The sequence below is a fragment of the Coccidioides posadasii genome, chromosome 3 (assembly GCF_018416015.2).
Source record: "Coccidioides posadasii str. Silveira chromosome 3, complete sequence".
Taxonomy (NCBI): domain Eukaryota; kingdom Fungi; phylum Ascomycota; class Eurotiomycetes; order Onygenales; family Onygenaceae; genus Coccidioides; species Coccidioides posadasii.
This window is the reverse complement of record NC_089409.1, coordinates 5,048,830-5,073,702: the sequence shown is the minus strand read 5'-3', so window position 1 is coordinate 5,073,702 and position 24,873 is coordinate 5,048,830. Positions and strand designations below refer to the sequence as shown.

The following is a 24,873-nucleotide window of genomic DNA, read 5'->3' as shown; positions in this document are numbered from 1 at the left end:
TACGTAAACAGATATGTAGAAGGATTTTCATTATCCACGGCCATTGGCTTCGCACATGCTGGGCACATATCCTTGGATATTCTGGGGGTTTTACCGGCGGTACGGAGTACCAGAGGAGCAAAATACCAATGGGAGAGAGGCCATTACTTAACCAAAATCACACGAATGGCGGTTGAAACGTCTTCTCTTCTTTGATAGGTGGTGTGCACGGAGTCCAAAGTAGCTGGCCGCCGTAAGCACTCTTGTAGGACACGCTGAGCGCAGACGGGCATTTGATGTCTTTGTCGGTCGTCGGGATCTCGGAGTAATTGCTCGGAATTGTAAGCCGATGTCCGAGCGACGTCACAGATTAAGTTAACTAGTTAGATGCCACGTGACCTGGCGTTTCGGCCATAGCAGAAATGGGGAGGATTTGTAAACCGTAGATCCACTAGTCCCGATACGTTTACGTCGGAATATACGTTTATCCGAATCCACGGTTGTTTGGAAGTTTAAAAATATATACGTTCCGAATTCGGAAACGTAGCTTCCGATCCTCAACGTAGAAATCGGGAAACGTTGAAACCCCTGATCAACGAATATATCTAGGAACGTTCGGGATACCTTTTCGGGTTTATAAATATGGAGGGAAACCATTATAGTATAGAAACCATTATAGTATAGTTACCCCAGCAGACACTGGAGAGAGAAATTGGATTTCAACTAATGCGCAATACTACATACATCAAACCGCCCGATCCACCTATAAAAAGGAAACGCTCCAAGTGCAGTTGAGAAAGGTAGTCGGCAGAGCAGAATCTAGTTCGAGCCTTTCGGAATCTTTGCTGACAGGTATAGTGTAAAGGCTTGGTTTGCGGATTGCAGGTAGGCCGATTATATGAATCTCATCCCGATTCACCTGCAAAATCGGCAAATCCAGTACCCTCTCGCGCCGAATTTCATGAGCAGAGAACATGGCAAAAAAAACCCTCCAGCTGCTGCCCTGGTTGTGGGTGAATATGCACCTTATTTGCCCGATCTTGGTGCCCGATGCACGAGTATACTCAACCAGATCATCGAGTTTCAATGTAGTGCGATGCGCATCTCCATTGAATGTAAAGGTTAGCTTTTGAAACAATCGGATTGGGGTCGAACCTCTGCCAAGCATATGTTGATATGCCCAATCACTGCTGTATGAAAGTCGGAGCTTTTGCAAAAAGGGATGCGTAACTGGTAGTTCAGAAAGCCGCGCGCTTTGTAAACCAAGCAATTCCATGACTTTGCGGCTAGCTGGTAGTCGGCAGTAGGCATTGATTAAGGTATGGAAGGGGGTGGTAGCATATGAGTCATCGGCTTCGTCGGCATTCTCATCATCATCTTGTTGCTCATTGTGTTCCGATCGCACGAGGTCTTGCATGAGGATCGGACATTCGCGATGAAGTTGCTTCATCTGGCTGGTGATATAGGGTTCCGATTCCATAAGAGCCCCATCAAGAGTCAAGGATATAGTGCGTTTGAAGCTCTCATGAATCAGTAAAACCTTTTCAACATCACGCTTGTTGGTTCGCTGCACAAATGCTTTGTATTCACGGTGTTTATCCTCCCCGATCAGTACATTGCAGTTATTTGGCACAGCATACTCCTTTGCCTGGTCGGCATAGTGCACCCCGATATGCATGTTTGGTCGGTGTTTCAAAGCATGTAACATCTTACCTGCTTTCGGGGCAATACTGACGGTGTTGATTGAAATATCCTCTGTCGGGGGTGTAACAATCTGATTGAACACTGGTGAATTCTGCCGTGATCTCAGCATCCATACTGCCCGGCTAGCCGACCGTGGTGCCTCGGCAGCCATGATAGTAGCATCTATCACTTTCTGAAGCATAGTTCGGGCGTTGGCAACCACACTTTTAAGTTCATTGTACCCGACAGATGTCTGAGAAGTCAATAGTGAATTGCTTCTTGCAATAGCACCAAAGGTTTTAGCAAGCAACAAACACGGAATGTCGGGATCAATTGACTGTTCACCAAAGGAGTTATAGAGAGCCTGCTGAACAACAGTCTGAATCCAGTCAGGCTTTAGGGCAAAGCGGAGTATAATTGGGATCACAATTGAAGCTCGGGCGTGTTCCTGGATTTGGTAGGACTCCAGATGGGTAATTGGGGACTGCAGTCGGGCCCAGCGTCTCCGAAATGGAAACCTCTGTAGGGTTTGGCAGTATTCCTTCTGCCCCTCAGGTGTCAATATATGTGATATCAATAATGTATGCGCAATTTTGGACAGGCCCGAAAATTCACTATGACAGGGGTCAGAGGGGAAAAATGTCACCAGATTCAGTGCCGGGCAGATCTTCAAAACCGGGGGACTTTCCTTGGCCAATCCATGGGTCTTCCACAGTGCTTCTCGCTCCCGAACAGTCCGCTTCGCCTCAATTTCGGCCCGCAAATTGAGTAACTGGTAATGGTATCGGCCGCGTTTCACCAAGTCGAAATTCATATTGAACCTCTCCGCATCGGAGACAGTACAGCTCCGACAGGAGACTGTTGCAGTAGGGCGTTTGATCCCAGCATTGTCATTTTGCTGCGGCATGTCACCAAGGTAAGCAATACAAGGAGCAATGACCCTGACAGTTCCTTCACCAGTTACCACAATGTCAAATCCTCTTTCAACTGCTTGTAAACCGGGAGCCAACGCCTCCACAACATCGGGAAAATTTGTAGCATGAGGCCCGAGAGCGATTGTATATACATTGTTTCGTCGTCTTCTTTCGGAATCATTAAGTCCTGCAGGGATCATATAGAAGCCAGTTATATTTCGGTACATGTTCCGATATAGACCGAATCCGTCAATGAACAGCTGGAAGGGAATGGATATAGTCCTCTTGATAGGGTCGCCTGGGCAGAGCATCTTGATCAGCATATCCCTCCCGTATGCCGCGATTTCCAGTTCACCCCGGAGTGGAGTGCTAAGTCGGAGCTCTTGTACAGATGATGTGTCGCGAATTGTATTCATCACTCGCCGTACAAAGAGCCCATTTGTTTCTGAGGGTTTGTAGCTACCCGATCCGTCAAAGGTGTAGTCAAGATGGACATCCAGTCGGGCTAGAATGTTGTCTTCATGTATGATGTGAGTTTCCTGGTCTTCCAGTAAGAGCAGCTCGTTCGGGCAAAGCGGAGGTCTCAGGGAATGGATTCTTTTATCAAAGCTGTTGGCAGTAATAGTGTACTGGACAATAAGAACAATTTCACCAGGTTTTGTGCAGGCCAGTCTCCGGTCCCGACCCACAAATTGAATCCTTCCGATATGGATTTCTTGTTCATTCCAAGTGCACCTACATGCAGCATTGTTGCACCTGAAACGAACAAAATCGGAAGGAAAGACTGGTGTCCCGTCAGGGTACCATGCAAAGTCACCCGACGAACACCTAATGGAGCTCCCCCAGCTCCATGATTGCCACAATTCGGTCGGGTTGTCAACTAGGTCGGCCATACCAATATGTATCTTCTTGCGAAATACAGGAGACCTTGCCAGTAATGACAAAAGAGCCACAGGATCCTGAAAGAATAAATTAGATGTGAGAGATGTCTGTATTAGTCGCTTCTCGGCAGGTGAAAGAGTTGGCATTTTCAATGAAACAGCCGGTATGGATGCCCGTCGGATGGGAAGCATAGGGAATTGAGCTCTGCATTTCTTCTTCAACGTGCTCAGCCCCAATGGTAGAGATCTCAGTGCACCGATGTCTTCGGGAATCTGTAAGACTTCCCGCAGTGCCTCGTAGTGTCGGCGAGATATTCCCGATTTTTCGCACCATAATCCTAAAGCGAGCGTGAAGTGGTCCAGCATTTCATCAGGCTCCGCACGCGCATGGACTAGGACCTCCGACGGGTCATTCATTGTAGTCGGGATGTAGGTCTCAGCTGGCTGGTCGCCCAATGAATCCTCTAGTTGTGAATGAAAATCGGAATCTCCATTGCCAACCGGGTGCACTGGATGTAACATAGTCTGTAACCAGGGTTCGGATTCGGGCTCTTCATACTGTTGTGATTCATTGTTATCAACTGATCCCATGGGTAGAGCTGCCACTGCTTCTTGTATAATCTCCTGTACCCTGATGTCTTCTGGTTCAGAATGAGTGTCGGATAGAGCGTCGGGCGGAGCATCAGAGGCATCTGAAAGACTTGCTGCATCCTGTACACAGTGATTAGAATGATGCAGGCTGACAGAGGATCCAAGGTCTTACATTCAACCCTGACTCCTCAGTTTGATTGTTCGGCTGAATGTCGGATTCCACTGAAGGTAAAACGCGATTGCAATCTTGCGATTCCCGCAACAAATGGGCATGCTGTCTGCGCCTTCGAAACTGCGAGGCTGGGAATGGCAAATGAAGTCGCCTTCTCCAAAACATATAGTCCTGTATGCGCCTCACGTACCTCGGACGTTGCATGTTTGCTCGAGGTTTATACGCTGGTTTCCGCAGTGGTTGAGTTTCAAGTTGCAGGAACAGTGAGGGTTGCTGCGGAATTTCTTTGGGACAAAGTATGTAGGAATTAGAAAGAAAATTGCTGTTCGATTGGGGAATCGGACGTATTATAGCAAAGTTGAATGTTAGAGCAGCCGCAAAATGTGCCAACTGTGCCGCAGACCAACTGTAATATCCCGATCACCTAGACCTGTAATTGGCCCTAAGGGATGCAAGGTCAGCGATGATCTGCATCGTCCTGGGTGATCGGCCTATTTCAAAGAAATCAATCACTTAGTGGCGTTGAATTTTAGAATGTAGGGGAATATGGATACGGATCCGAATAGCAACTTGGGCAGTTGAATGCGCTCCGAGTCAACTATATAATAGATAGCGAACCCCTCCGAAATTCAAGCATTCACTCTCGTTCATCCTCACTTCACTCTGAACCACGGCAATCCGATAGCCAAAATGTCGGAGACACAGAGCACGCCAGCGCCAAAAAAGACAGCTCGCACGTTCCCATGGCCCCAATTGCACAGCACGCCAAAGGCTCAAGGGGCATCGTTCGGTTCGAATACAAGTACCCGAACCGAAGCGTTCTCTGATCATACAGAGATTGAAAAGCGGGTTCGAGTGGTGGAGCACGAGATACGAAATCGGGTGCGATGGGCCTATATATCGACATTAAATACTGACCCGATTCCGGATACCGTCCAGGAGGTGCTGAGCCTTGAGGACTGGGAAGCCGGGAACGACTCATATTTTTGTGAAGTTTCCAGGCGCATGTCGGACCTCTGTAAAGGTTGGAAATGTAAGACCTTGAGTAGCTTGAAGGTCGGAACAACGTCCCTAAACTCCTAGTTATGGTATAAACTGACCTCATTTGCAGGATCATGTCAGGGAATGTATTGAACTCAGCTTGACTGAGAATCCCGATTTCGGACTCCATGAAATAACCGATCGACAAAAGCTGATCAGCTATTTTGCCCGATTGTTCAAGTGGGACCAATTCTGTGAAGTCTTTTACTGGGTCAAGCCGTGTGTCGATTTTGAGAAGTCAGCTCCACAAGGGAAATGGTATTTTGAACGTAAGTCAATGGTAAATCTTAATTGCCATGATTTCTGCTCTGACAGTTATGGCAATAGAGGTGTATGCAAATTTAGCAGCATACGTGAAGCTATATCTTGATGACAACAGTCCGAAACGGGACGCATCCACCCCGTTGACCTACACCTGGGATTCTGTACTCAAGCTCTGGGACTGCTTGACACAGAAACCAGGACTGAGAGATGTCAATTCGGACGACTTCGCCCGACGGAAGGTCCGACCAAGGAAGCCAAAGGCTGTCCATGTTGAGACTTTGCCAGGAATTCTGGATGCGGTCCAGTTGACATCTAGTATGCCGCCCAGGGAACCCGATTCACGTCCGGCTCAGGCAGTGCAAGCCCCGCGGGAGCCAGAGAATGACGATTCAGACAAGGAGAATCGGAATCCTTTGCAGGACATCACGGAGGATTATTTTGAGACTGCGACAAATCGGCCTGCCTGTTCAAAGAGACCCGCGCCAGCCGCAACTGGTCGCAAACCCCGAAAGAGACGCAGATTCTAGTTGAATACATGAAAGGTACCTTCTCGGGTCAAAATTGGCTGTTAGTTTGTGCTTCAAAATAGATTTCGGGGTTTGATATCTAGACTTCAATGCAATGCTCTGTTATATCAATGCTTGCAAGAGCCGAATTTCGCTATATTCAATATATATCTCTTTATCGTTCGCCGTAATCAGCCGTAGGAGCTCTAAGCAAAATGAGTTAGCACTTAGTAATGTATAAATAGACACGTCCCGATTAGGAAATCCAAAACAATCAAGCGGACACGCTAGATATAATAATCTCTTCCCACACAAAATCTCTCTCTTCTTCTCTTCTTTTCTTTTTTTCCTTCTCTTAAGCTCATTATATTTCTCGTCGCCCCTCCCCCCCTGTTCCAATATCGAGGTAAGTGGTGGATTTCGAATGAAATAAGGAACTGCAGCAAACTGAAGGACAATATATGCAGAAATATCAAAAAATGGCTCCGCAAACGCGTAAATTAGCAGCAGCTCAGGACGAGCACTCCCCGATGTCCGCAAAGAAGAAGCCAGGGCGAAAGCCCTCGGCTGTCAAAGAAGAGCCCGCTATGGGCGATACACTCTGTGGTCGCTGTTTAACGTTCGTATATACGGCGCACATCGACAAGCCTTGTTCACGCAAGCAAGGAACCGCCAAGGCCTGCACCAATTGTGCAGGAGATAAAAAAGCCTGTGCTCCTGTCCCTTCAGAGATGCAGAAGGAAGTGGCAGCATTGCTGTCTGACCATGACGATTTTCTCAGGCTTAAGAACGCGACGCTCCGAGAAGAACTGAAAACCAGCATGGCGGAACGGGCCGCTGGTCTCAGTGAAATGCTTGCCAAAATGGCACCCCCGTCGGTCCAAACTGACAACTCCCCCCCTCCCCCCCCTTTTAACGCTGAAGTTGGTGCTGCCACTTTGGCAGCGTTGGAAAAGCTTGTGTCTATCCAAGCCGAACAAAAAGAGCTTGCGGAGCACACATTCCGCTCTGTCAAGGTAGGTTGAACTGATTGGAGATCATACATTCAACTCATGCTAATGCAGTTATATATATAGAATATTGAAAGGACCTTGGCCGACATCCGCCGGGACTTAAAGTCCAATTGTTTACCTTCTGCGGTCAGTATACTTGATGCAATGTCGGGATGAATTGAACTGACTTTGATATTTGATGACAGAAAAAGCGAAAGGCAGAAGAAACCATTTGCGAATCAGCAGCCAAGATAGGCCGATTTGCTGCTGCCCTGCCCTCTGCTGCGTCCGCTCCTCCCCCCCCCTCCCCCACTCCGATCACGCCTTCTCCCTTCGTTCAGTCGCAGCCGAACCTATCTGCGTCGGGCCTGTCTCCAACTGGAGGCAGCGGAGCCGATTTGCTCGAAAGTACGATCAAGCGGCCCGAATGGGCTCGCCCTGACGATTCTTCTGCGCTCGCTTTACGCCCTGTCCCCGAACCAGAGACTCCGACCGGTGAGGAGGCTCCTGAAATTTAAAAAAAAAAAAAATTCATTACGATTCGGGTTGTGCGGGTGGTTCTGTAAACACTTAGTAGTTAATTTCTAGCAATTAAAAAGCTTCCGAATCGGGTTCAAAACCCTCAATTGGTGCATCATACGTTCCGAATTCTATACGTTTCGGACCCTTTATACGTGCATTGTAAATATATGGTGGATCTACGGTTTCAAGCTTGCGATCCGTGGCTCAACGGGTCGCGTCGGATAAACGTTTTCCGACGGTTGCCCGAAAAGCTCATTTTTCCGGTATGGGGCGCGTCGCCCGCATTACCTCATCGCGCGTGGCTTTGGCTAGGCTGCAGTGTCGACGGCAGTCAAGCCAAGCGACAAAACGAGCGGCGCAGGACTTCACCATGAATCGCACTTTTCAATTGCCCAATATCTGAGAATTTGCCTTCAATTTTCAAAGAGGACTCTGGGGTTTGTTTTGGTTTTACTCGGTGACAATGGCCGAATCTGAGTACAATCGAGAGGATGATAGCTTTGAGGAGGAGGAAGAGGTTGATGACAGTGTGAGGGACACCCAAGTTGCCTGGGCTGGATTGCGCCCGTTAACTAGAGCAGGGCTACAAATCTGTCAAAGATGCTGTTTTGTTTGCTATCGAAGTCAGCGAATCCATGTTGACAGCCGCGCCGAACCCTACCTCGAAGAGAGCCCGACCGGAATCTCCAGCCACCGCGGCCCTGAAGTGTGCATATCACTTGATGCAACAACGTATCATATCAAACCCAAAGGATATGATCGGTGTCTTGCTATATGGGACAGAGTCCTCCAAATTCTACGATGATGATGAAGACGGAAGAGGAAGCCTTCCTTATCCTCATTGTTATCTCTTCACAGATCTTGATGTCCCGGCAGCATCCGACGTCAAGGAGTTGCGCGCCTTGGTAGAAGACGAGGATAGAGCCGCTGAAATATTGGTTCCGTCTAAAGAACCCGTATCAATGGCGAACGTGCTGTTCTGCGCTAACCAGATTTTTACGACGAAAGCACCAAATTTCTCGTCCAGACGGTTGTTCATCGTCACAGATAATGATAACCCGCATTCAAAGGATAAAGTATTGAAATCCGCCGCCACAGTGCGTGCAAAAGACTTGTATGATTTGGGAGTGGTTATTGAGCTCTTTTCCATTTCCACTCCGGATCATGATTTCGATACGTCCAAATTTTACGATGTAAGTCTTTGTTGATACTGCTCTCGCCGATTAGCGCTGATAAAGAACTGTCCAGGATATGATATACAAAGCTTCCCCCACAGACCCAGAAGCACCAGATTACTCTTGCACTTCCACAAAAACTAGCGGCGCAGATGGGATATCGATCTTGAACAGTCTTTTGTCTTCGATCCACTCAAAATCTGTCCCTCGACGTGCATTATTTTCCAACTTGCCATTGGAGCTCGGGCCAGAATTTAGAATATCCGTCAGTGGGTTTCTTATATTCAAGCGGCAAGCACCTGCAAGAAGCTGTTACGTGTGGCTCGGAGGAGAACAGCCGCAGATTGTGAAGGGTGTGACCACCCTCGTTGCGGATGATTCTGCCCGGGAAGTAGAGAAATGGGAAATCCGAAAGGCTTACAAATTTGGCGGAGAACATATTGCATTCACGCAAGAAGAGCAGAGTGCTTTAAGAAATTTCGGCGACCCGGTCATTCGCATTATCGGGTTTAAGCCAATGTCGTCGCTTCCGATCTGGGCGTCAACCAAGCAGTCAACATTTATATACCCTTCCGAAGCAGGGTTCGTCGGCTCTACTCGTGTCTTTTCGGCCTTGCAGCAGACACTTCTGAAGCAGAAAAAGTTCGCCCTTGTTTGGTTTGTCGCTCGGAAAAATGCAGCTCCTGTGATGGCAGCGTTGATTCCCGGTGAGGAGAAGCTGGATGATAATGATGCCCAGGTTATTCCTCCAGGCATGTGGATTCAGCCTCTGCCCTTTGCAGATGACATCCGCCAGAACCCTGAGACTCATAATATTGTTGCACCCGAACCTTTGATCGACAAGATGAGGGAAATCATCCAAGTATTACAACTTCCCAAGGGGCGGTATGATCCGCAGAGATACCCAAATCCATGTAAGTCACTTACCACCATTCCCATCCACGGACTCTAACTGTTGGACAGCACTACAATGGCACTACCGCATTCTTCAAGCTCTGGCTCTTGATGAGGACTTACCAGACCAGGCTGAGGATAAAACTATCCCCAAATACAAACAAATTGATAAAGTTTGTGTGACTTTTTCCAATATGTGTTGACAGGCTGAGCATTGGATCTTATGGTATCAATTGAATCCTCGCTAACTCTGCAATAAGCGCGCTGGCGAGCATGTTCTCGAATGGGGCGAAGAACTGGAAACCCAGAAGAGACTACTCGAAAACTCGAAGCCGATTACTTCCACCTTAGCCAAACGGCCGGCACCTAGCAGAAAGGCAGAAGGCGACGAACGAGCCACTAAACGAGTGAAAGCAGAAAGCACAGGAGACGCGGAAGTAAAGATGCACTATGAGAAAGGGAGTTTGAATAAGGTTTGAAATTGATTTTTGTATTTCATTGCCATTTGTGGTGTCGGACATTTGGTTAACTTAATACCATAGCTTACAGTGACGATTCTGAAAGACTTTTTATCAAGCCATAATCTTTCAGGGACTGGCAAAAAGGCTGATCTAATTGATCGGGTTGAGGAGTTTTTTGACAGGAAGTGAATGAATTTATGTCTAGAGGCGGCCAGCTATCCCTCCTTTGGGTATTTGATACCGGTTTTTCGCTTGAGTGCCCGCTTAAACTGTTTAGGCTTCGAATTATGTGTTGATAACCTTTCCTTTGGGCCGCTTTCTTGGTTAAAACGCGTCATCTAATACGAGATGAATTAAGTATGACCGTCCGCTTGCTGCGTTACTGCTCTGAATGGCCGAATTCCCATACATTGGATCAAGTCGGGGCACATCAGGTTCTAGCCTGGGTATTCATGTAGTTAAAGGTGTGGGCGCTGGGCGGTAGGGTGGAAATGACAAACCCGTGGATCGATGGTCTTGCGCTATTGCTTCCGCTTGTTCGCTGGGCTTTCTTCCACGTTGTTCCGTCCATCAGCACCTTGCACACGGCCTCCGCGCATTCATCAACCAAGACAGACGACCGAGTTCATACTTCACGTGACCTTTTTGTTGGCTCAACGAGATAGTTAGCTCTAACAGAGATCGTCGATCAACATTCCGTGCGCCGGCTCGTCGAGGAAGATGTGGTGTGATGTCCGTCGGATGCTCTCAATTCAGCCCGTGGGCCTTCAGTTCCCCTGAGCTTCCAACACCACCGACGGTATCTTGCAAATCATCCCTCGAGAAGAGTCCTATCCAACGCTAGACAGGGGCATTGGCTCCGATAATGTTGGATTGATCAGCTTCTCTGAAAGTAGGAGCAAATCCCGAAAGTCGATCTAGGGTGCTGGAAATGGAGATGCCTGATTTTTTTTGAGTATCAAGTTCTTAGAGATAGGTGATACCAAATTATCTCGTTGGGATATAAATACGGCCGCCATCCAGGCGGGATATGGGAAATGTAGCTTGCTTCCACAGCAAAACTCTGCTACCCCCAGGTCCGGCAATCAATCATGCCTTCGCTACCTTCCCAGGACCGTGAGGAAGATCGCTTCACGCCAGCTGTTGAACCAATGCATGCGAAATCGGCGGAGGAGCGGAATGCGTTCCTGTCCATGTTGAAGAAGGATAGCAAATCACACCGTGAAATCACGAATAGCTATCTGAACTTCTGGCAAGCCGATGGTGGGAAAGCAAGAGACGATACCGAGGATGAGCGAGACGGAAGGATAAGCGAATACATGTCTCTTGTGAGCAGGTAGACCTGCCGCTTCTGTCTATTAAGATCATCGACATGATTTTGGTTGCTAACGGATGTGTGGCAGCTACTACGATCTAGCCACAGATATCTACGAGGAAGCATGGGCACAGTCTTTCCATCTCTGCCGCTTTGCGATTGGCGAACCGCTGCAGCAGGCTCTTGCACGACATGAGCATTACTTAGCTTGTAGGATTAATTTGAGCCCAGATATGCATGTGTTGGATGTGGGTTGTGGAGTTTGACGACCAGCCAGGGAGATGGCAACCTTCACGGGGTGCAATGTTGTGGGCTTGAATAATAATGGATATCAGATCCAGCGCGCAAAAGCGCATGCAGAAAGGGAGCGCCTGAGTCACAAGGTCTCCTTCGTCAAGGGGGATTTCAGGGTATGTTGTCGAGTATACAGATTCACAGATAAACAGATTGACATATTGACAAAATATTTTACAGCACCTGGAATTTCCCGAAAATTCGTTCGACGCCGCGTAGGTGCTAAGGCGGTACAAGGCCGGATTCCAGTCCGTAGCGATCAATCGAGGAATAGTCAAGTACCAAAGACGTCCAGTCTTGGTTTGGACGTTGTCCCAGTCCTCTATGCTAGTAACATTTCCGGCACCGTCGGTCATAATGTTTTGCCAATTGAAATCTGGGAGGCCGACGACGAACGTCGCATCGGCGGATTCTTCAGTTGTAAAGTGTGGCAGGCACGAAATTGCCATATCTAGGATCTTTTGAGCGCCTGCGTTGATACTAGGGTTGCGATAGATCTCTCCATCTGGGCGGGATGCTAAGCAATACTGGAGATACGCTTGCGAGGAGGTAAAGGATCCGAAGTCTTCGACCTTAAGGACCCTCCCATAATCCTTTGTTCCAAAGGTCCCGTAATCCCAGCGATAACAAGGCCCCCTTATCAGAGCATTGCCCGTAGGGAATAGGGAACCAACGTGGCTGAATTCGAGCCCTTGAAGCTGTGACATTGCCCCTGCAAGGCTCTCCAAGATCTTAACTCGCCACTCTTCCAAAGCGTCGAGTCCCGATGGTTCAAACCATGTTAAATCCGCAGGGCAGCCATGTACAAAGCTCAAGGCCATGAATGGGGCGTCGGGAGTGTTGCAGCTGTTATAGAAGGCGAATATCCCGGGAATAAGGATGCTCGTTACGGCTCGGATATATATTGCATGGCGTGAGCCAGAGCTATAAATGCACGCCTCGGCAAGGCTGCCTCCCCGGCCCGTTGCTGGGACGCGAATCACATACTTTTCTCCATCATCGAACTCGACAACGTAAACAAGATTGTTAGAGCCACGAAGGAAGTCAATGACGCGGCAAAAGGGGTTGAAGCTTTTTTTACACACCCATTGAATCCTCATGGCCACTTCTAAGAAAGCAACCTCTGGGATGCTCGGGAGGGGGGCCAAAGCGGATCCCCAGGGTGTCAGATCATGTAGATCCAGCATTTTGCTGAACAGGCATTGCTAGTGTGTTCATAAAGAGGCAAAAGAAGTGAATGATCTGGTGATGTGAAGGTGATTATTGGGCAACCAGTGAAGGAGAAAGTGAGAATAACAAATGTTTGCGGAGATGTGCAGCTCATGGAGATTCTGTTTTTAGGGGGGGAAAGGAGGAGCCGTAGTCAGGTGGTATGGCTATCGCCACGGCGATGGATCAAGAAGGATGGCATGCGAGCAAATTCTCTTGGTTTGTAATTCCTATCTCTATCTGACTCGAGAGAAGCTGATGAGCTTTACTTCGGGGAAGAACACTGGAAGATATTAGACAGGTATATTGAAGCCACTCCCAGGTGATTTGGGATCACCAGATAGAGCTGGTAAACCGTGTAGAGAGGACAGCAAGACAGGTAAACATGCCTTACTTGAGCCTCTTTGATTGTTTTTATACCAGTGGGAAACTGAAAGGGTTCATGGTACCTTCAACCAGCTAATGGGTATAGGGAGGAGTTATGGAGAAGTTATACTGTGGTGACAGCAGTCTTATACACTGGGGCCTAGGGGTTTGTCCCTCCATACTTTGAAGACTTTAGCTGGCATGTTCACTTCACACTTCCCAGTCTGTTTGGGGTTGTTGTGCGCAGTTGTTGATGTAAATCTGGCGGTATTCACCCTTCACTCTCCTCTTCACCCACTTCTTCTCCGGCTTCAATGGCCATTTCCCGCTTTCTCTGCGCTCGCTCCCGTTTCTTTTCGAGGAGTTTGGTTAACTTCTTGGCAACATTGAAGACACCTCCCGTTCCTGAACCACAGGCTGCACAGGAGGGATTCTTCCGATACCGTTGCAAAGCACATGACTCGCAGAAGTAATGGCCGCATTTTGTTGTCACAGGGTTCTTGTAGGGCTGCTTGCAGATGATGCAGGCAAAAGGAATGGACTCCAGCATCTCATCTTCGTCGTCGCTCCCATCCTCGTCGAGCTTCTTATCTCTGTTTGCAGAAGCCACCGTGCGACCGACAATTTTCTTGCCTTTTGTTTGGCTGTCCCAGTCACGGTCGAGCTCCCAGCCTTGTTTGTAGTCTTCTCGGGCATGAAGGAACTTGCAGGTGTCGCCAAACCCACAGAATCCTGTCTGCTTGTAGTCCTTGCACACATCAGGAGCGAAGTCGGTAAAGGTGACCGTGCGGATATTGGTTGGTGCTTTTATCGGGCCGAACTGCTTTGAGGGAGCGTCGGGATTTTTCTGAATGAATGATTGGTACTTTGAGGATCCTCGATAGACTCCGTCGTGTCCTCCTTCAGGGGCACCTGGGCGGCTTCGCGTCTTCCCGAGGAGGTGCTTCGCGCTGAGCTCATCGTTGCCAGCCTCTTCATCGTACCAATTTGAGTGTTTAGTGGCGTCGTTTCCGGCAGGGAGCGGACGAGCTGCAGACGGTTCGTCAGACTCTTGTCGATTCGCCGGGGCAGATGTGGAAGACGCTGTTATGACGGCATTCTTGCGCCGGCGCTTGACGGCGCGGCCCTCATTGTCGTCTTCGAAGGAGCTCAGATCAGAATCCGAATCGGCAGCGGGTGGTGGCGACGGAGCTTTCTTGCGCACACTAGACTTGGCCTTTGCGGAGCGCTTTTTAAATGCAATGGGGGCTATGGGTTGTTCCGAGGAGGCTTCGTCCATCTTTGCGGTCGCTGAGGACAAGCCGGGTCTGGTGCTGCGAACGGCGACGGATTCGCTCGCGATGGTGCTGTTTTTGGTTTCGTGAGTTATTATCAGATGAGATATGGCTTAGTCATCTACGCATGAAACAAAATTTTAGCGCGGTACGGTAATTACCAACAGGTTGGGGGGAAAATCAGGATTCAGGATGCACAGCACGCTCAAAAGAGCATGCGAGTATGCAGTAAAGAAAAACAGAGGGACATCTCAATCATAGCTGTTGGAGTGTCAGGGTAAGGGCCATGCATCCATCTTCTGTAACTACAACTCTGCGATTTGGGATGGAGAACTGCTGCTGTAGTTATGCAGTCAGACCACTGTAACGATGACCATCCTGATACGCTTCCAGAATAAGGCTAAAACGAGCAATTTCCGGCTTTTCGCTGGCTTAGTTAAGGTTTGCTCTCCTTTCTCTCACTCGCCTCGCAGTCTGTCTCTCTCTCTCTCTCTCTGTCTCTTCCCCATCCCCGCCCCAGCTGCCACTGTCGACGTGTTGTGTGTTCTCCGTGCAATACAATTCGTTGCTTTTTTGGCATGCAGTGACAGTGTGGGAGATCAGTCATTCATTTATCTGTTTTTTCTTTTTTTCCCATTATTTTCCTTGTTTCTTTTTTGTTATTGATGCTTTGCACCTGGAAGTCCACAAATTGTGTGTTGGCAACCTACATCATCCTCGCGGCAGCCACCCAATAACGCGTCGTGAATCTGGACAACTCAGACATTCAATCAACCAGCCTGTCGCCTTACTGTCAGTAGTACTCCCTACTGCCTACCAACTCAACAGGGGGCTATGTATGGAATGCTGTGGCGATAAACTGGTGAGAAGGACCCTCGAGTTAAGCTCAACTCTTCCAGGTTAGCGTTCGCCTCGTTCCAGGGTTTCTCGCCGACGGTTACCGCAAGAAGTCGCTGGGCTACAAACAATGATATTATCCGCATAGCTCGCTTCCCGGCCATTGAAGATCTCATCGCAAATCATGGCCGATTCTCTTCCTATGTATGCTGCTGGGGCCGTTGGTGACAATGGGGTGGACTTGGACGACCCGTTTGTCTCCAGTACGCCGGCTGGAAACCATACGCAACGCGAACCGCACCGTTATTCCTCCTTTGACGCGCAGCTTTTCACCCTCAACACGTCCTCGCCTGCGCAAGCGAAACGTGCTCTCGAGGCGCATTTGGCTGAAACAGAACGCAGATTGGAGGAAACGTCAAATCTTGGCACCGCCCTCATAGAACAGCAGAGAGAGCTCATGGACAAGTTAAAGGAGGTCGAACAACAACATACAGACGGTGAGATCGGACCCGATTTACGGCGGAAACTCAATGATCTGGAGAGGGAGTACAACGAGATTGGTCGTGAGACCGCTCGAGTTGCGCTCGGTCCAAAAGTCCGGCTAACGGGCCAGGAAGATGGCCTGGCCACCCCGTCGTTGGATTCTCGTGTAAGCTCTTCAATACTAAGGCCTGCTGATCGCAATGTCTAACCCCCTTTGACAGCATCATGCAAGTCCATCCGTGTTCTCCAGTCAAGCTACCAATTCACCCTCCAAGGTTACCGTGCCTTCTCGAAAGCAGCGCAACCAGCCCTCGAGCCGCGTACATGACATCGAATTCGCAACCGAAATCAGTACTTCTCTGCTCGCTCAAGTCCGTCAACTGCAGGCGCTGCTTGCAGAAAGAGAAGAAGCGATCAAAGCCCTCACACTTGAAAAGTCTCACCTTGAACTTGAAGCCGAAGGCTTTACACAACGACTTCGGGCACTGGATGAGAGCGAACAGCGGTACAAGGATGAAAACTGGAGCTTAGAAACCCAAACACATGATCTCCTCGCTGCCGCCAAAGAAGCTTCTGACCGTGAAAGCCGTTTGACAAATAATCTGAATGCGCTCACGGTGGAAAAAAACAACATCCAACGGGAACTGGACGAGCTGAAACAAGCCAATGGCAGACTTGTTGAGGAGAATATGGCTACCCAGAAGGCTCTCGATTCCGAACTTCATATTCTCAGACGGAACATAACTCTTGGGGAATCTGAGCGCAATGCTCTTCAGCAAAAGGTTGATGAGTTAGCAGGGCAAAACCAGGAACTAGCTAAAGCCGTCGCCGCAAAACTACGTCAACACGAAGCGGACTCAGCGAAAGACCCCAACTCGGAGGATAACAGGAAGGCATCGGATGACCTAACCCCCGAGAACTCTCCACCTCCTTCGCCAAACAAACCAACGCCCCGTCATGGTCTTTTGGAGTCCGAGACCTTGAAAAGCTCTCTGCATCATGCCCACCGTATGATTCAAACCTTAAAGGGCACGATTCATAGAGAGAAGACCGAAAAAATAGAGCTGAAGCGCATGTTGCAAGACGCCAGGGACGAGCTGGAACAGCGCCGCGCAGAGCCAGTCCGCCCAATTAGCTCACATAATAGGCGCCAAAAACCCAAAGGGGACAACTTCAAGAAGCCGGCACGCCCTGAGATGCTTGGAGCTGGAAGAAAAGGTATCACACAGATCGAAGTTGCGGAGCCAGAATGGGAAGACGAAGGTGAACCAAGTCCAACTCGTGTCGCTCGACCAAATAAACGGGCTGTTTCATATGGCAACTCCGGAATTGAATCTAGCACAACCAGCGATGCCTATCAGACAGCCAATGAAACTGAGGCCTTCGAGACCGCTAACGAGCGTGAGGTCACTACTGAGAGCGAAGCTTTCCAAACCGGCACTGAGAATTTCATCGATGAAAGCAGCGATGACCTCACGGAGACTGAATCCCGCACTATGCATACGGGTACCATTCGGCCTCGACGATCCGGGCAACTCAATTCTACCAGGCCCATGTCTTTTGCCAGCACTGCCTCGACGTCTGGAGATGAGGACGAATATATTGAAGTGCGAACTCCTGTTCAACACCAGCCACCACGCTATCGGATTAAAATGAGTCGTGGAAGACGAGGGCGTGTGTCACAGGAGTCACATATACGGCAAGGAAGCGTCCCGCTAAGTCCTCGTGATTCTCCGGCAAGTTTAAACAGCCCCCCACAGAGCCCCCGACAAAGGGAAATCTCTGGGGGCCAAAGCCTCTTTGCCGAACTCAGTGGTTTAGCTGGAGCTGGAAGTGACAGCGAGTTTGGGGCGCCTCTCCGTTCAAGCACCATGTCTGAGACGTCTACTCCAAGCCGCCGTCAAAGTTTCGCGACGCTTGCGGATTCAAGCCGACCGGTAACAGCAAGGGAAATAGTCATGGTTGATTCTTGTACTATGACTGAACCCCTTCCGCCAGCAGTCCCTGCACAATTCGAAATTGTTTCCCCCCCCGAAACTACCTCCGATTATAAGGACGCAGAGACGTCGACAGCGCCGCGCGAAGTAGTAGACGCGTTCACCACCTTTGAAAGAATCGTCATTGACTCTGCCACCCAGTGTATGCCCATGGAAACTCCCCTCCTGGCTAAAAGCGAGCCTGCTGTTACCATTGATATCGCGCCAGAAATACCGGACACAGATGCCAATTATGACTCTCTTCATGCTACCATCGAGACACCGCCCTCTCCGGTTATGCTCCCAATGGAACCGACCATCCTAGACATTTCCCCAATTTACTCCGAGCAGACTGCCCCGATCTCGCCAATGCCAATTGATCTTCAATCTCGGCGACCCTCTGTGCGCATGGATATGTCGGTCATTGCTTTTGAGGATAGTCGCCCTTCTCTTCCTGCTGTTACACCATCAAAATCTTCGTTGGATCTGGCTATGTCATCAATTCAATCCACATCCACGAACCCCCTTGCAGCCGTTCCCGTCTCCCTACCCGAATCAAAACGTGCCCAGGTCCTTGAGTTCTCAACTATCTTTGAGGTTGGAACCTCCCCGAAGGAGGCGATTTTCCCTACTGTGCCTCCTATGGCTCTAGAAGTGTCCAATATTCAATGCGTGGAATTCCTGCCCGTGAAACCTGTACCCACGATCCTAAGTGTAGAGCCGCCCACGGATACCTTGAAATTGAACGGTATAGGAGCTCAGCCCTGCCCGCCTCAAGTGACCGATCGCGCCACTCAGTCTCAGATTTCGACTATGGATAGAGGAATCAGTACTTCGCCTTTACCTAAAATTGAGACAGAAAGCCAGGGTAGTCAGACTGCCCTGACTGAGGTACTGGAAACGGGTGAACGATCTTCTCAAGTTCAAATCAGCACTGCGGAAATATCCTCTCAGACCATCTTGACCGGCTTCCAGATTGATAAGCTTCTCATGGAACGTCAAGCCAGTCGCCCAGTGACTGCCATCGAAAGTAGCCAAGCACAAGCTGCTATAATAAGCACGCAAAGCTCTCCCTTGACTACGCCGAAAGCGAAACAGCTATCCTCTGCCCAGACAGGCTTGCTCCGCCCGAACAATGCGACTAGACGACCTGATAGTTCTGGCAGTCAACGCCTGGGCAACAGCCTTTCCGTTCCACCCCTTCCCGTTGATCATAAACAGACCATCGCTGCAGCATCGCAGAGACTATCTTCAGAGGCGTCTCCAAGCGTGATGGGACCGCCCATTGCTCCAGCTTCATCGTACCGCAGTTCCAGCCAAATCAGACCGCGTACGCCAAGCGAGCAGCCCAGCCGTAATTCAGCCCGAAATCAAAGCACTCCACAGACGAAGTTTCGCCGTACGAGTACCAGCATGGCGTCTCGCCGGTCCTCCATATCGTCTTTTGCCTCGGAGCTGGATGAAAGGTTTAATATCGCGAAAGCGACATATCCTTTTGAATCCGGTGCCGATCCTCGCATGATTCAAGCCATTACGCAGACAATGATTGGGGAATTTTTGTGGAAGTACACCCGCAAGCTTGGTAGATCGGATATGTCGAACACTAGGCATCAACGATACTTCTGGGTTAACCCGTACACTCGGACATTATACTGGGGTCCCCACGATCCTCAAGTGCTTGCAAAGTCCCAGCAAAGGTCCAAGAGCGTTGCCATTGAAGCTGTTCGTGTTGTCAATGACGATAACCCCTATCCACCCGGCCTTCATCGGAAGAGTTTGGAGATCATTACGCCTGGTCGAACACTCAAGTTTACGGCGGCAACAAGCCAACGCCATGAGACATGGTTCAATGCTCTCTCATATTTGCTCCTTCGAACTACCGATGATGAAACTGAGGAGCAGGATGTGGTGTGGGAAGCTGGTAGTGATTACAACGCAACAAATGGACGGAACTCCCGGCAAGCGGAATCGAGAAGATCAATCTCTTCCCATAATAGTCGGGCTGCTCGTACAATTTCCAAACAGTTTGTTGAGACGGTTCCCACGCTTCGTCGGCCAGTGACTCCGAACCAGCCATCGCCGTCTCCGTCTAGTCGCCCGGGTTCATCCTTGCGACCCGACCAGACAAGACCTGGCTCTGTGACCCGGATCAGCAATGTGTTCAGGTCTTCAGGGATTAAATCGACGTTCTCAAGTCGTAGGAGCAGATACGGCAATGCTGGTGGAAGCATTGACAGTACGAGTGCTGCTAGCAATGACAGTGCTGAGGAGCTGAGGCGTGTGATTGAGAGACAAGACCGGGAGGCTGATCGGCTGGAGAATGTGCGGGCTTGCTGTGATGGTGAGTTGCTCAAGTTTATGTTCAATTGTGGCCAAGCCCATCCCAGCATACTAATTATTTCCCAGGGAAACATGATGTTAGCGCCCTCTCGAGGACAAGCCGATACAGCGCCAGAATCAGCCCCCTATCCCACCATGTTCACAGCTGAGTTCTTCAACTGCTGCATTGTCGTCTGTTCCCGATCATTTACTCGAAAGCTTCGACAACGTATTTTATAGAAAAGCATATTGGCAAGCCGTATGTTGTGGACGAATTTCCTTGCGTTTTTTTGACTTGAATGTTTTCTTTCCCTATTTCGGTGGTCTTTTAATGATTACTCGGTGCATTACATAAACCCAATATTCCTTGTCAGGTCTAATATTTCTGTTCGTCTTTTGGTTTTGCTTTGGAGGATGAGCCACCAATTTGTCGTTGAAGTTCTCCGCTCCATCCGCAATCATAAATCGTGAATCCTGCTTCACTTCTGAGATTTTGTTGTTGCAGAGCAACTGGTCATGTCGCTTCTTCCTTTAATATGTTTTGACTGTTTTTCTTGTGGTTGGCGCAATTATAATGTCGATTCAGCGTCCTCCGACTTTCACTCTCTTGCCTGCTTACGCCGTCGTAATCCCTTTCCTTTCTACGGTGCTCATCCATAATTCGGACTACCTTTTTTTTTTTTTTTTTTTTTTTTTTTTCTGCCTTTCCTTTTCCTTTTCCTTCCCTTTTTTCTGAAGTATCTCCTTATAGTGTGAAAACAGCCTTTCTCTTCCCCTTAGGGCAACATGTATGCTCCAACTTCCTCGACCTTTCGTGTTAAAAGGCCGTACATGTGCGAATATGAATGAAACTACTTCTCCAGCGGGCTGATTGGCCGTTTAGCAACTTGCTTCGCTAGTATAGAGTTGGTGCTGTATGACGGAGCTGACTTCAAGGGTGTGAGGCGGCAGCAGATTTACCACGATTTCACAATTTGAATGCCCAGCTACCTAGTCAAGAAGGATCTATTTTCACCGACCAGCATTTCAACAATTCTAGCGTCTACACCCCGCCATGGTAAGTGAAGCCAGGTGGTTTCAAAATGCTATCATAAGCGTAAATATAGCAAGTATATAACCGTCGATGCAATATATGCATGAAAGTTATACCAAAGCCAGGGATGAAAATCTCATAATAACATCCTCCTCTGAGGATCTCAGAGGTTCAGGCACAGTGCTATGAGGGGACATGAATGCATCAGAGTGTCCCCCGAGGGCATGTGAGGGAACCGGAAGCAATCAGGACCCAAAAAAAAAAGGAACTGGCTCAATTGATGAGTTTCAGTACATTTCCAGCCGGCGACTACGCTGGTCTTCGAGTCTACGGCAAAAGATATATAAATGTCCTTTTATCTGTCCATGGACATGTATCCATTTGTCTTCCCAGAGCTCATCATCACAAAATAGTGAAGACACCCTCTGCACTTGCAAATATCTAGCTATCTTGTCCTACATGCTGTTCTCAAGATATTCGGAAAGATGAGCGAATTTTCCACCGCGCCATCCTCGACGGCCTCAGTGAAACTCAAGTCAGATTTTACACCCGCACCAAAAGGGATAGGAGAGAGAAAAAGCTCTCGCAATCAAGAAGGCGCAGGCTTGACTGCTCATAGTAAATAAAAATACACACTAAGCGTACCGCACCCAGCTTGTCTTCTTACATCCCTATGTATGCATGGACAGTCAATAGATTCACCGCGATGTCAGCATCCAGCTCCTCAAGGCATTGATCCACTCCCATCCACGTAGCCACTTGATACCACCAACTATTCCGTCCAAATCTCATCGCTGTAGTAAACTCCCAATATTCAGGGTGCCAGCCTGCTGACTCCCAGTCAAGAAAACCGGACAAATGCCGGTTGTGATCGACAAGGGTGTTGTGCTTTGAACCCCCATGAGTGAAGGTGACTTGATGTGGAAGTTGCTCAATTTGCTTTGCGCGCATGAATGTTTTGTCGTATTCAGCTCTCGACTTGAAACTATAAGTGAAAGCTGGAACCAGAAGATACTGTGTTAACTCCCTTTCGCTCGTAAACAGACCCATGATGTGGTTAGCCACTCGAGTGCTCCGGATGGGTGTTCCAAGCACAGAACAGATATGATTCTGGTCAAAAGGTATTTGCCATAGGTGTATTGAATCCAGGCACAACTTCAGCTTGTCTTCATTGTTGTGTTCAAAGAGATCACTGGAGTACTCAAGGAATATCCCAGGCAGCCTTGTCATCAGAATCAAAAACAGCTGATTGTATGAATCTCCGACATGTTCTCCACAGCTCAGGAGCTTGGGAACATGTATTCCGGCAGCACGCGCCATTTGCACTGTGACTACTTCCTCAAGACTTGTTTGATCAGTCCCCTTCATAATGAGCCCAAAGTGCAATTCCGCAACGTTACTGAATGGGAGATCAAACCAAGAGCAATATTGTTTAGAGAAATAGAACAGAACTTTATGAACAATGGCCCATAATCAGCACGCAGTTCTGCTTGGTACAGCAGGTATCAGAGGAGTAGTTTCAGAGATGGTGGATGGCATCGGTCGTCGCGGCCATGTGTAGTCAGGCTTCAAGATGCGTGGCGTCCACGCTACGCTCCCATTTCTGAGGCAATGTACAACCACAAGGGTACCTTTTCAAAGTAAACCTGGAGATTTCAGAGTTCTGAAGAAAGAGAGATGCCACTGATGCACCCTTTCCTTATGTTTCTGAAGGACATGCTCGTTCGGCCGCTCACAAGTGATAGAGCAGACTGATTTCTTGCATTGGAGGCCCAGCACTGCTATGTAATTATATGTAAACATTGAGATGAATTGAATTTAATTTCTGCACTGTTATTGGTCATAGCCAGTATGACCCACCCAAAATTCCAAAAACTTTAGTCCTCATTAGCTAGAAATTAAGCTTATAGTAGACTTTTATTGGTGGCGCCCCAAAAAAAAAAAAAAAAAGGCGTTACACACGTCATACTCAAAACAATGCCACAAAAAGAAAAGGTTCAGCACGGATAAGTCAGTTGAAGCAAGAGCACAAGAGTTAATAAGCTACAAACATTAATGCTCCGCAAAGATAGGTGTCACAAAGAGACAGAGAAATGGAGAACTTTAAATCATCAGTTGGTCCGACGCCCAGTGCCAATATCCCCCGTTCCCATGCATTGTTTAGGTCCCCAGCATTTTGAACGGCAAGCCCACTTCCTCTCAAAAGGTGCTGTGGTCGAATCAGATTAAGTTCTATTCACATCAGTTAGTCTCCTGTAAAACGTAGGTGCTGGTTAAGGACTGTTCACCTTTTGATTTCGCGTGAATTAAGCTCAACTGGTGGATGCTGGACAAGCTCGGGCTGTGAGCTGTAACCTGTCATAGCAGGAGGCGGAGGCATTGGGTGTTCAGCGAACCTCAGTTGTTCTGGGGGAATATTACATCTACGTCGCTGTCTCCGCTCATACAATGCCCATGCGATGGACACCAAGGCAATAACTCCGAGCGGAACGCCAACTCCTGCACCGATGGCGATGTTCGTGGAATTGCTGGAGGATGATCCATCAGATGGACCGTTGCCTCCAGGTGTAGAAGAAGCTGATGGGCTGTTCGTCGCAGTAGGTGCTGAGCTGGTTTCGGTCGGCGCGGTCGCACGCACAACGCCAGAAAGGGCAGCATAGCCGATTACCACTTCCCCATCATCGAGGGTGAAAGGCTCTGCATCGTTGACACAAGTTGTCTCAGATCCTCTCACGACACTACCAAGGCAGCAGTATCTCGGCTCTCGCCCACTCGAAATGGGGACAATTACGGCGCCTCCGCTGGGGTTATCGTCGGGCCCTTGACAGACAGGCGGGCATCTGACAGAGTCCCAGTTGCGATCGGTACAGCTTCCCCGCGATATGACAAACGGTTGATCGCCGACTTGCATGCAAAGACCATTGCTCAGGCAAACATGGTTATGTCGACAGCAGGCGGTGAATTCGTCCGATGAGCAAGGCACATCTCGGTTCGACTCGCCGCCGTCGGGAAAGTAGCACGTCGCCGTAAATGCCACTGCTGCAAGGAACGATTGAAGGTAGAGCGGCAACCAACGCTGCGATAGCCGCGCCATCGTTGACGGCTTAGCGTATGTCTATCTGGGCGATGTCGACAGAAACGAACGGACGACAGAACAGAGGTGGATGGCCTGGCAGGGCTTTCACGAAGTTCGACTTGCAGGTCCAGGGGTGAATTGACGGGTTCACACTGCTAACTGAGCCACCCGAACGGGACACCCGGGGGCGATCAGCGGAGAAGTGCACCCATACCCCAGGTCCCATGGATCGTCAGCTCACTGGCCTATGGATGGTCGTTTTGGTACTGCCGTCGTTACAGACCTTGCAGGGATAGAACTTTGTGAAGTTGGGTTGTTTTCACAGCAAAAGCCTGGAATCAGTCGACTTTGACAGGGCATCCTAGAAAGCTTGTCGGTGATATGGCCAACTACGGAGTCAATCAGGGGACAAATGCCAATAAGAAAAGCAGAAACGCTCTCTTTTTTCTCTTAAGCGAAGAAAAGAGGATGTGCATACTCGCTCATGCAGCGTTCAACTAGGAGTATCCACCAGGACATCGAGGGTGGCCCGTTATTGGCGACGACCGCCGATCTTGATGGACACTCTCGGGTCCTGGGACGACTAGTTGGCAGCGGAATCTAGTGCGTATCTGAG

At 49.0% G+C, this 24,873-nt stretch overlaps 6 protein-coding genes across 6 annotated transcripts; 3 read left to right on the top strand and 3 right to left on the bottom strand.

The window, feature by feature from the left end:
- Window positions 1–7,888: 7,888 nt before the first annotated feature.
- Window positions 7,889–10,871, top strand: KU70 (ATP-dependent DNA helicase II subunit 1). Its single transcript, XM_003069458.2, has 6 exons — window positions 7,889–8,074; window positions 8,127–8,738; window positions 8,794–9,634; window positions 9,684–9,787; window positions 9,875–10,087; window positions 10,157–10,871. The coding sequence occupies exons 1-6, from the start codon at window positions 8,009–8,011 to the stop codon at window positions 10,262–10,264; spliced, it is 1,944 nt and encodes a 647-aa protein (XP_003069504.1). The 5' UTR covers window positions 7,889–8,008; the 3' UTR covers window positions 10,265–10,871.
- Window positions 10,872–10,946: 75 nt separating this feature from the next.
- ERG6_2 (Delta(24)-sterol C-methyltransferase) lies at window positions 10,947–11,975 on the top strand. The gene is made up of 2 exons (XM_066125231.1): window positions 10,947–11,411; window positions 11,479–11,975. The coding sequence occupies exons 1-2, from the start codon at window positions 11,167–11,169 to the stop codon at window positions 11,654–11,656; spliced, it is 423 nt and encodes a 140-aa protein (XP_065981313.1). The 5' UTR covers window positions 10,947–11,166; the 3' UTR covers window positions 11,657–11,975.
- Window positions 11,682–12,871, bottom strand: D8B26_006584 (uncharacterized protein; the record flags this gene model as incomplete). The annotated part of the gene is made up of 2 exons (XM_066125230.1): window positions 11,682–11,703; window positions 11,868–12,871. The coding sequence occupies 2 exons, from the start codon at window positions 12,869–12,871 to the stop codon at window positions 11,682–11,684; spliced, it is 1,026 nt and encodes a 341-aa protein (XP_065981312.1).
- A 57-nt stretch (window positions 12,872–12,928) lies between these two features.
- Window positions 12,929–14,577, bottom strand: CWC24 (RNA-splicing factor). The gene has a single exon (XM_003069461.2). It carries the CDS (start codon window positions 14,536–14,538, stop codon window positions 13,531–13,533), a length of 1,008 nt encoding a protein of 335 aa, XP_003069507.1. The 5' UTR covers window positions 14,539–14,577; the 3' UTR covers window positions 12,929–13,530.
- A 487-nt stretch (window positions 14,578–15,064) lies between these two features.
- D8B26_006582 (uncharacterized protein) lies at window positions 15,065–20,983 on the top strand. The gene is made up of 3 exons (XM_003069462.2): window positions 15,065–16,019; window positions 16,075–20,170; window positions 20,236–20,983. The coding sequence occupies exons 1-3, from the start codon at window positions 15,555–15,557 to the stop codon at window positions 20,316–20,318; spliced, it is 4,644 nt and encodes a 1,547-aa protein (XP_003069508.2). The 5' UTR covers window positions 15,065–15,554; the 3' UTR covers window positions 20,319–20,983.
- Window positions 20,984–23,106: 2,123 nt separating this feature from the next.
- D8B26_006581 (uncharacterized protein) lies at window positions 23,107–24,607 on the bottom strand. The gene has a single exon (XM_003069463.2). The coding sequence runs from the start codon at window positions 24,273–24,275 to the stop codon at window positions 23,466–23,468; it is 810 nt and encodes a 269-aa protein (XP_003069509.2). The 5' UTR covers window positions 24,276–24,607; the 3' UTR covers window positions 23,107–23,465.
- Window positions 24,608–24,873: the final 266 nt, after the last annotated feature.

Coding starts and splice junctions, on each gene's coding strand:
- KU70 (XM_003069458.2), top strand. CDS start 8,009: ATGGCCGAATCTGAGTACAATCGAGAGGATGATAGCTTTGAGGAGGAG. Junction 9,635..9,683: donor GCAGAGATACCCAAATCCAT/GTAAGTCACTTA, acceptor ACTGTTGGACAG/CACTACAATGGCACTACCGC. Junction 10,088..10,156: donor AGAAAGGGAGTTTGAATAAG/GTTTGAAATTGA, acceptor TTAATACCATAG/CTTACAGTGACGATTCTGAA.
- ERG6_2 (XM_066125231.1), top strand. CDS start 11,167: ATGCCTTCGCTACCTTCCCAGGACCGTGAGGAAGATCGCTTCACGCCA. Junction 11,412..11,478: donor TACATGTCTCTTGTGAGCAG/GTAGACCTGCCG, acceptor GATGTGTGGCAG/CTACTACGATCTAGCCACAG.
- CWC24 (XM_003069461.2), bottom strand. CDS start 14,538: ATGGACGAAGCCTCCTCGGAACAACCCATAGCCCCCATTGCATTTAAA.
- D8B26_006582 (XM_003069462.2), top strand. CDS start 15,555: ATGGCCGATTCTCTTCCTATGTATGCTGCTGGGGCCGTTGGTGACAAT. Junction 16,020..16,074: donor CCCCGTCGTTGGATTCTCGT/GTAAGCTCTTCA, acceptor CCCCTTTGACAG/CATCATGCAAGTCCATCCGT. Junction 20,171..20,235: donor TGTGCGGGCTTGCTGTGATG/GTGAGTTGCTCA, acceptor ATTATTTCCCAG/GGAAACATGATGTTAGCGCC.
- D8B26_006581 (XM_003069463.2), bottom strand. CDS start 24,275: ATGGCGCGGCTATCGCAGCGTTGGTTGCCGCTCTACCTTCAATCGTTC.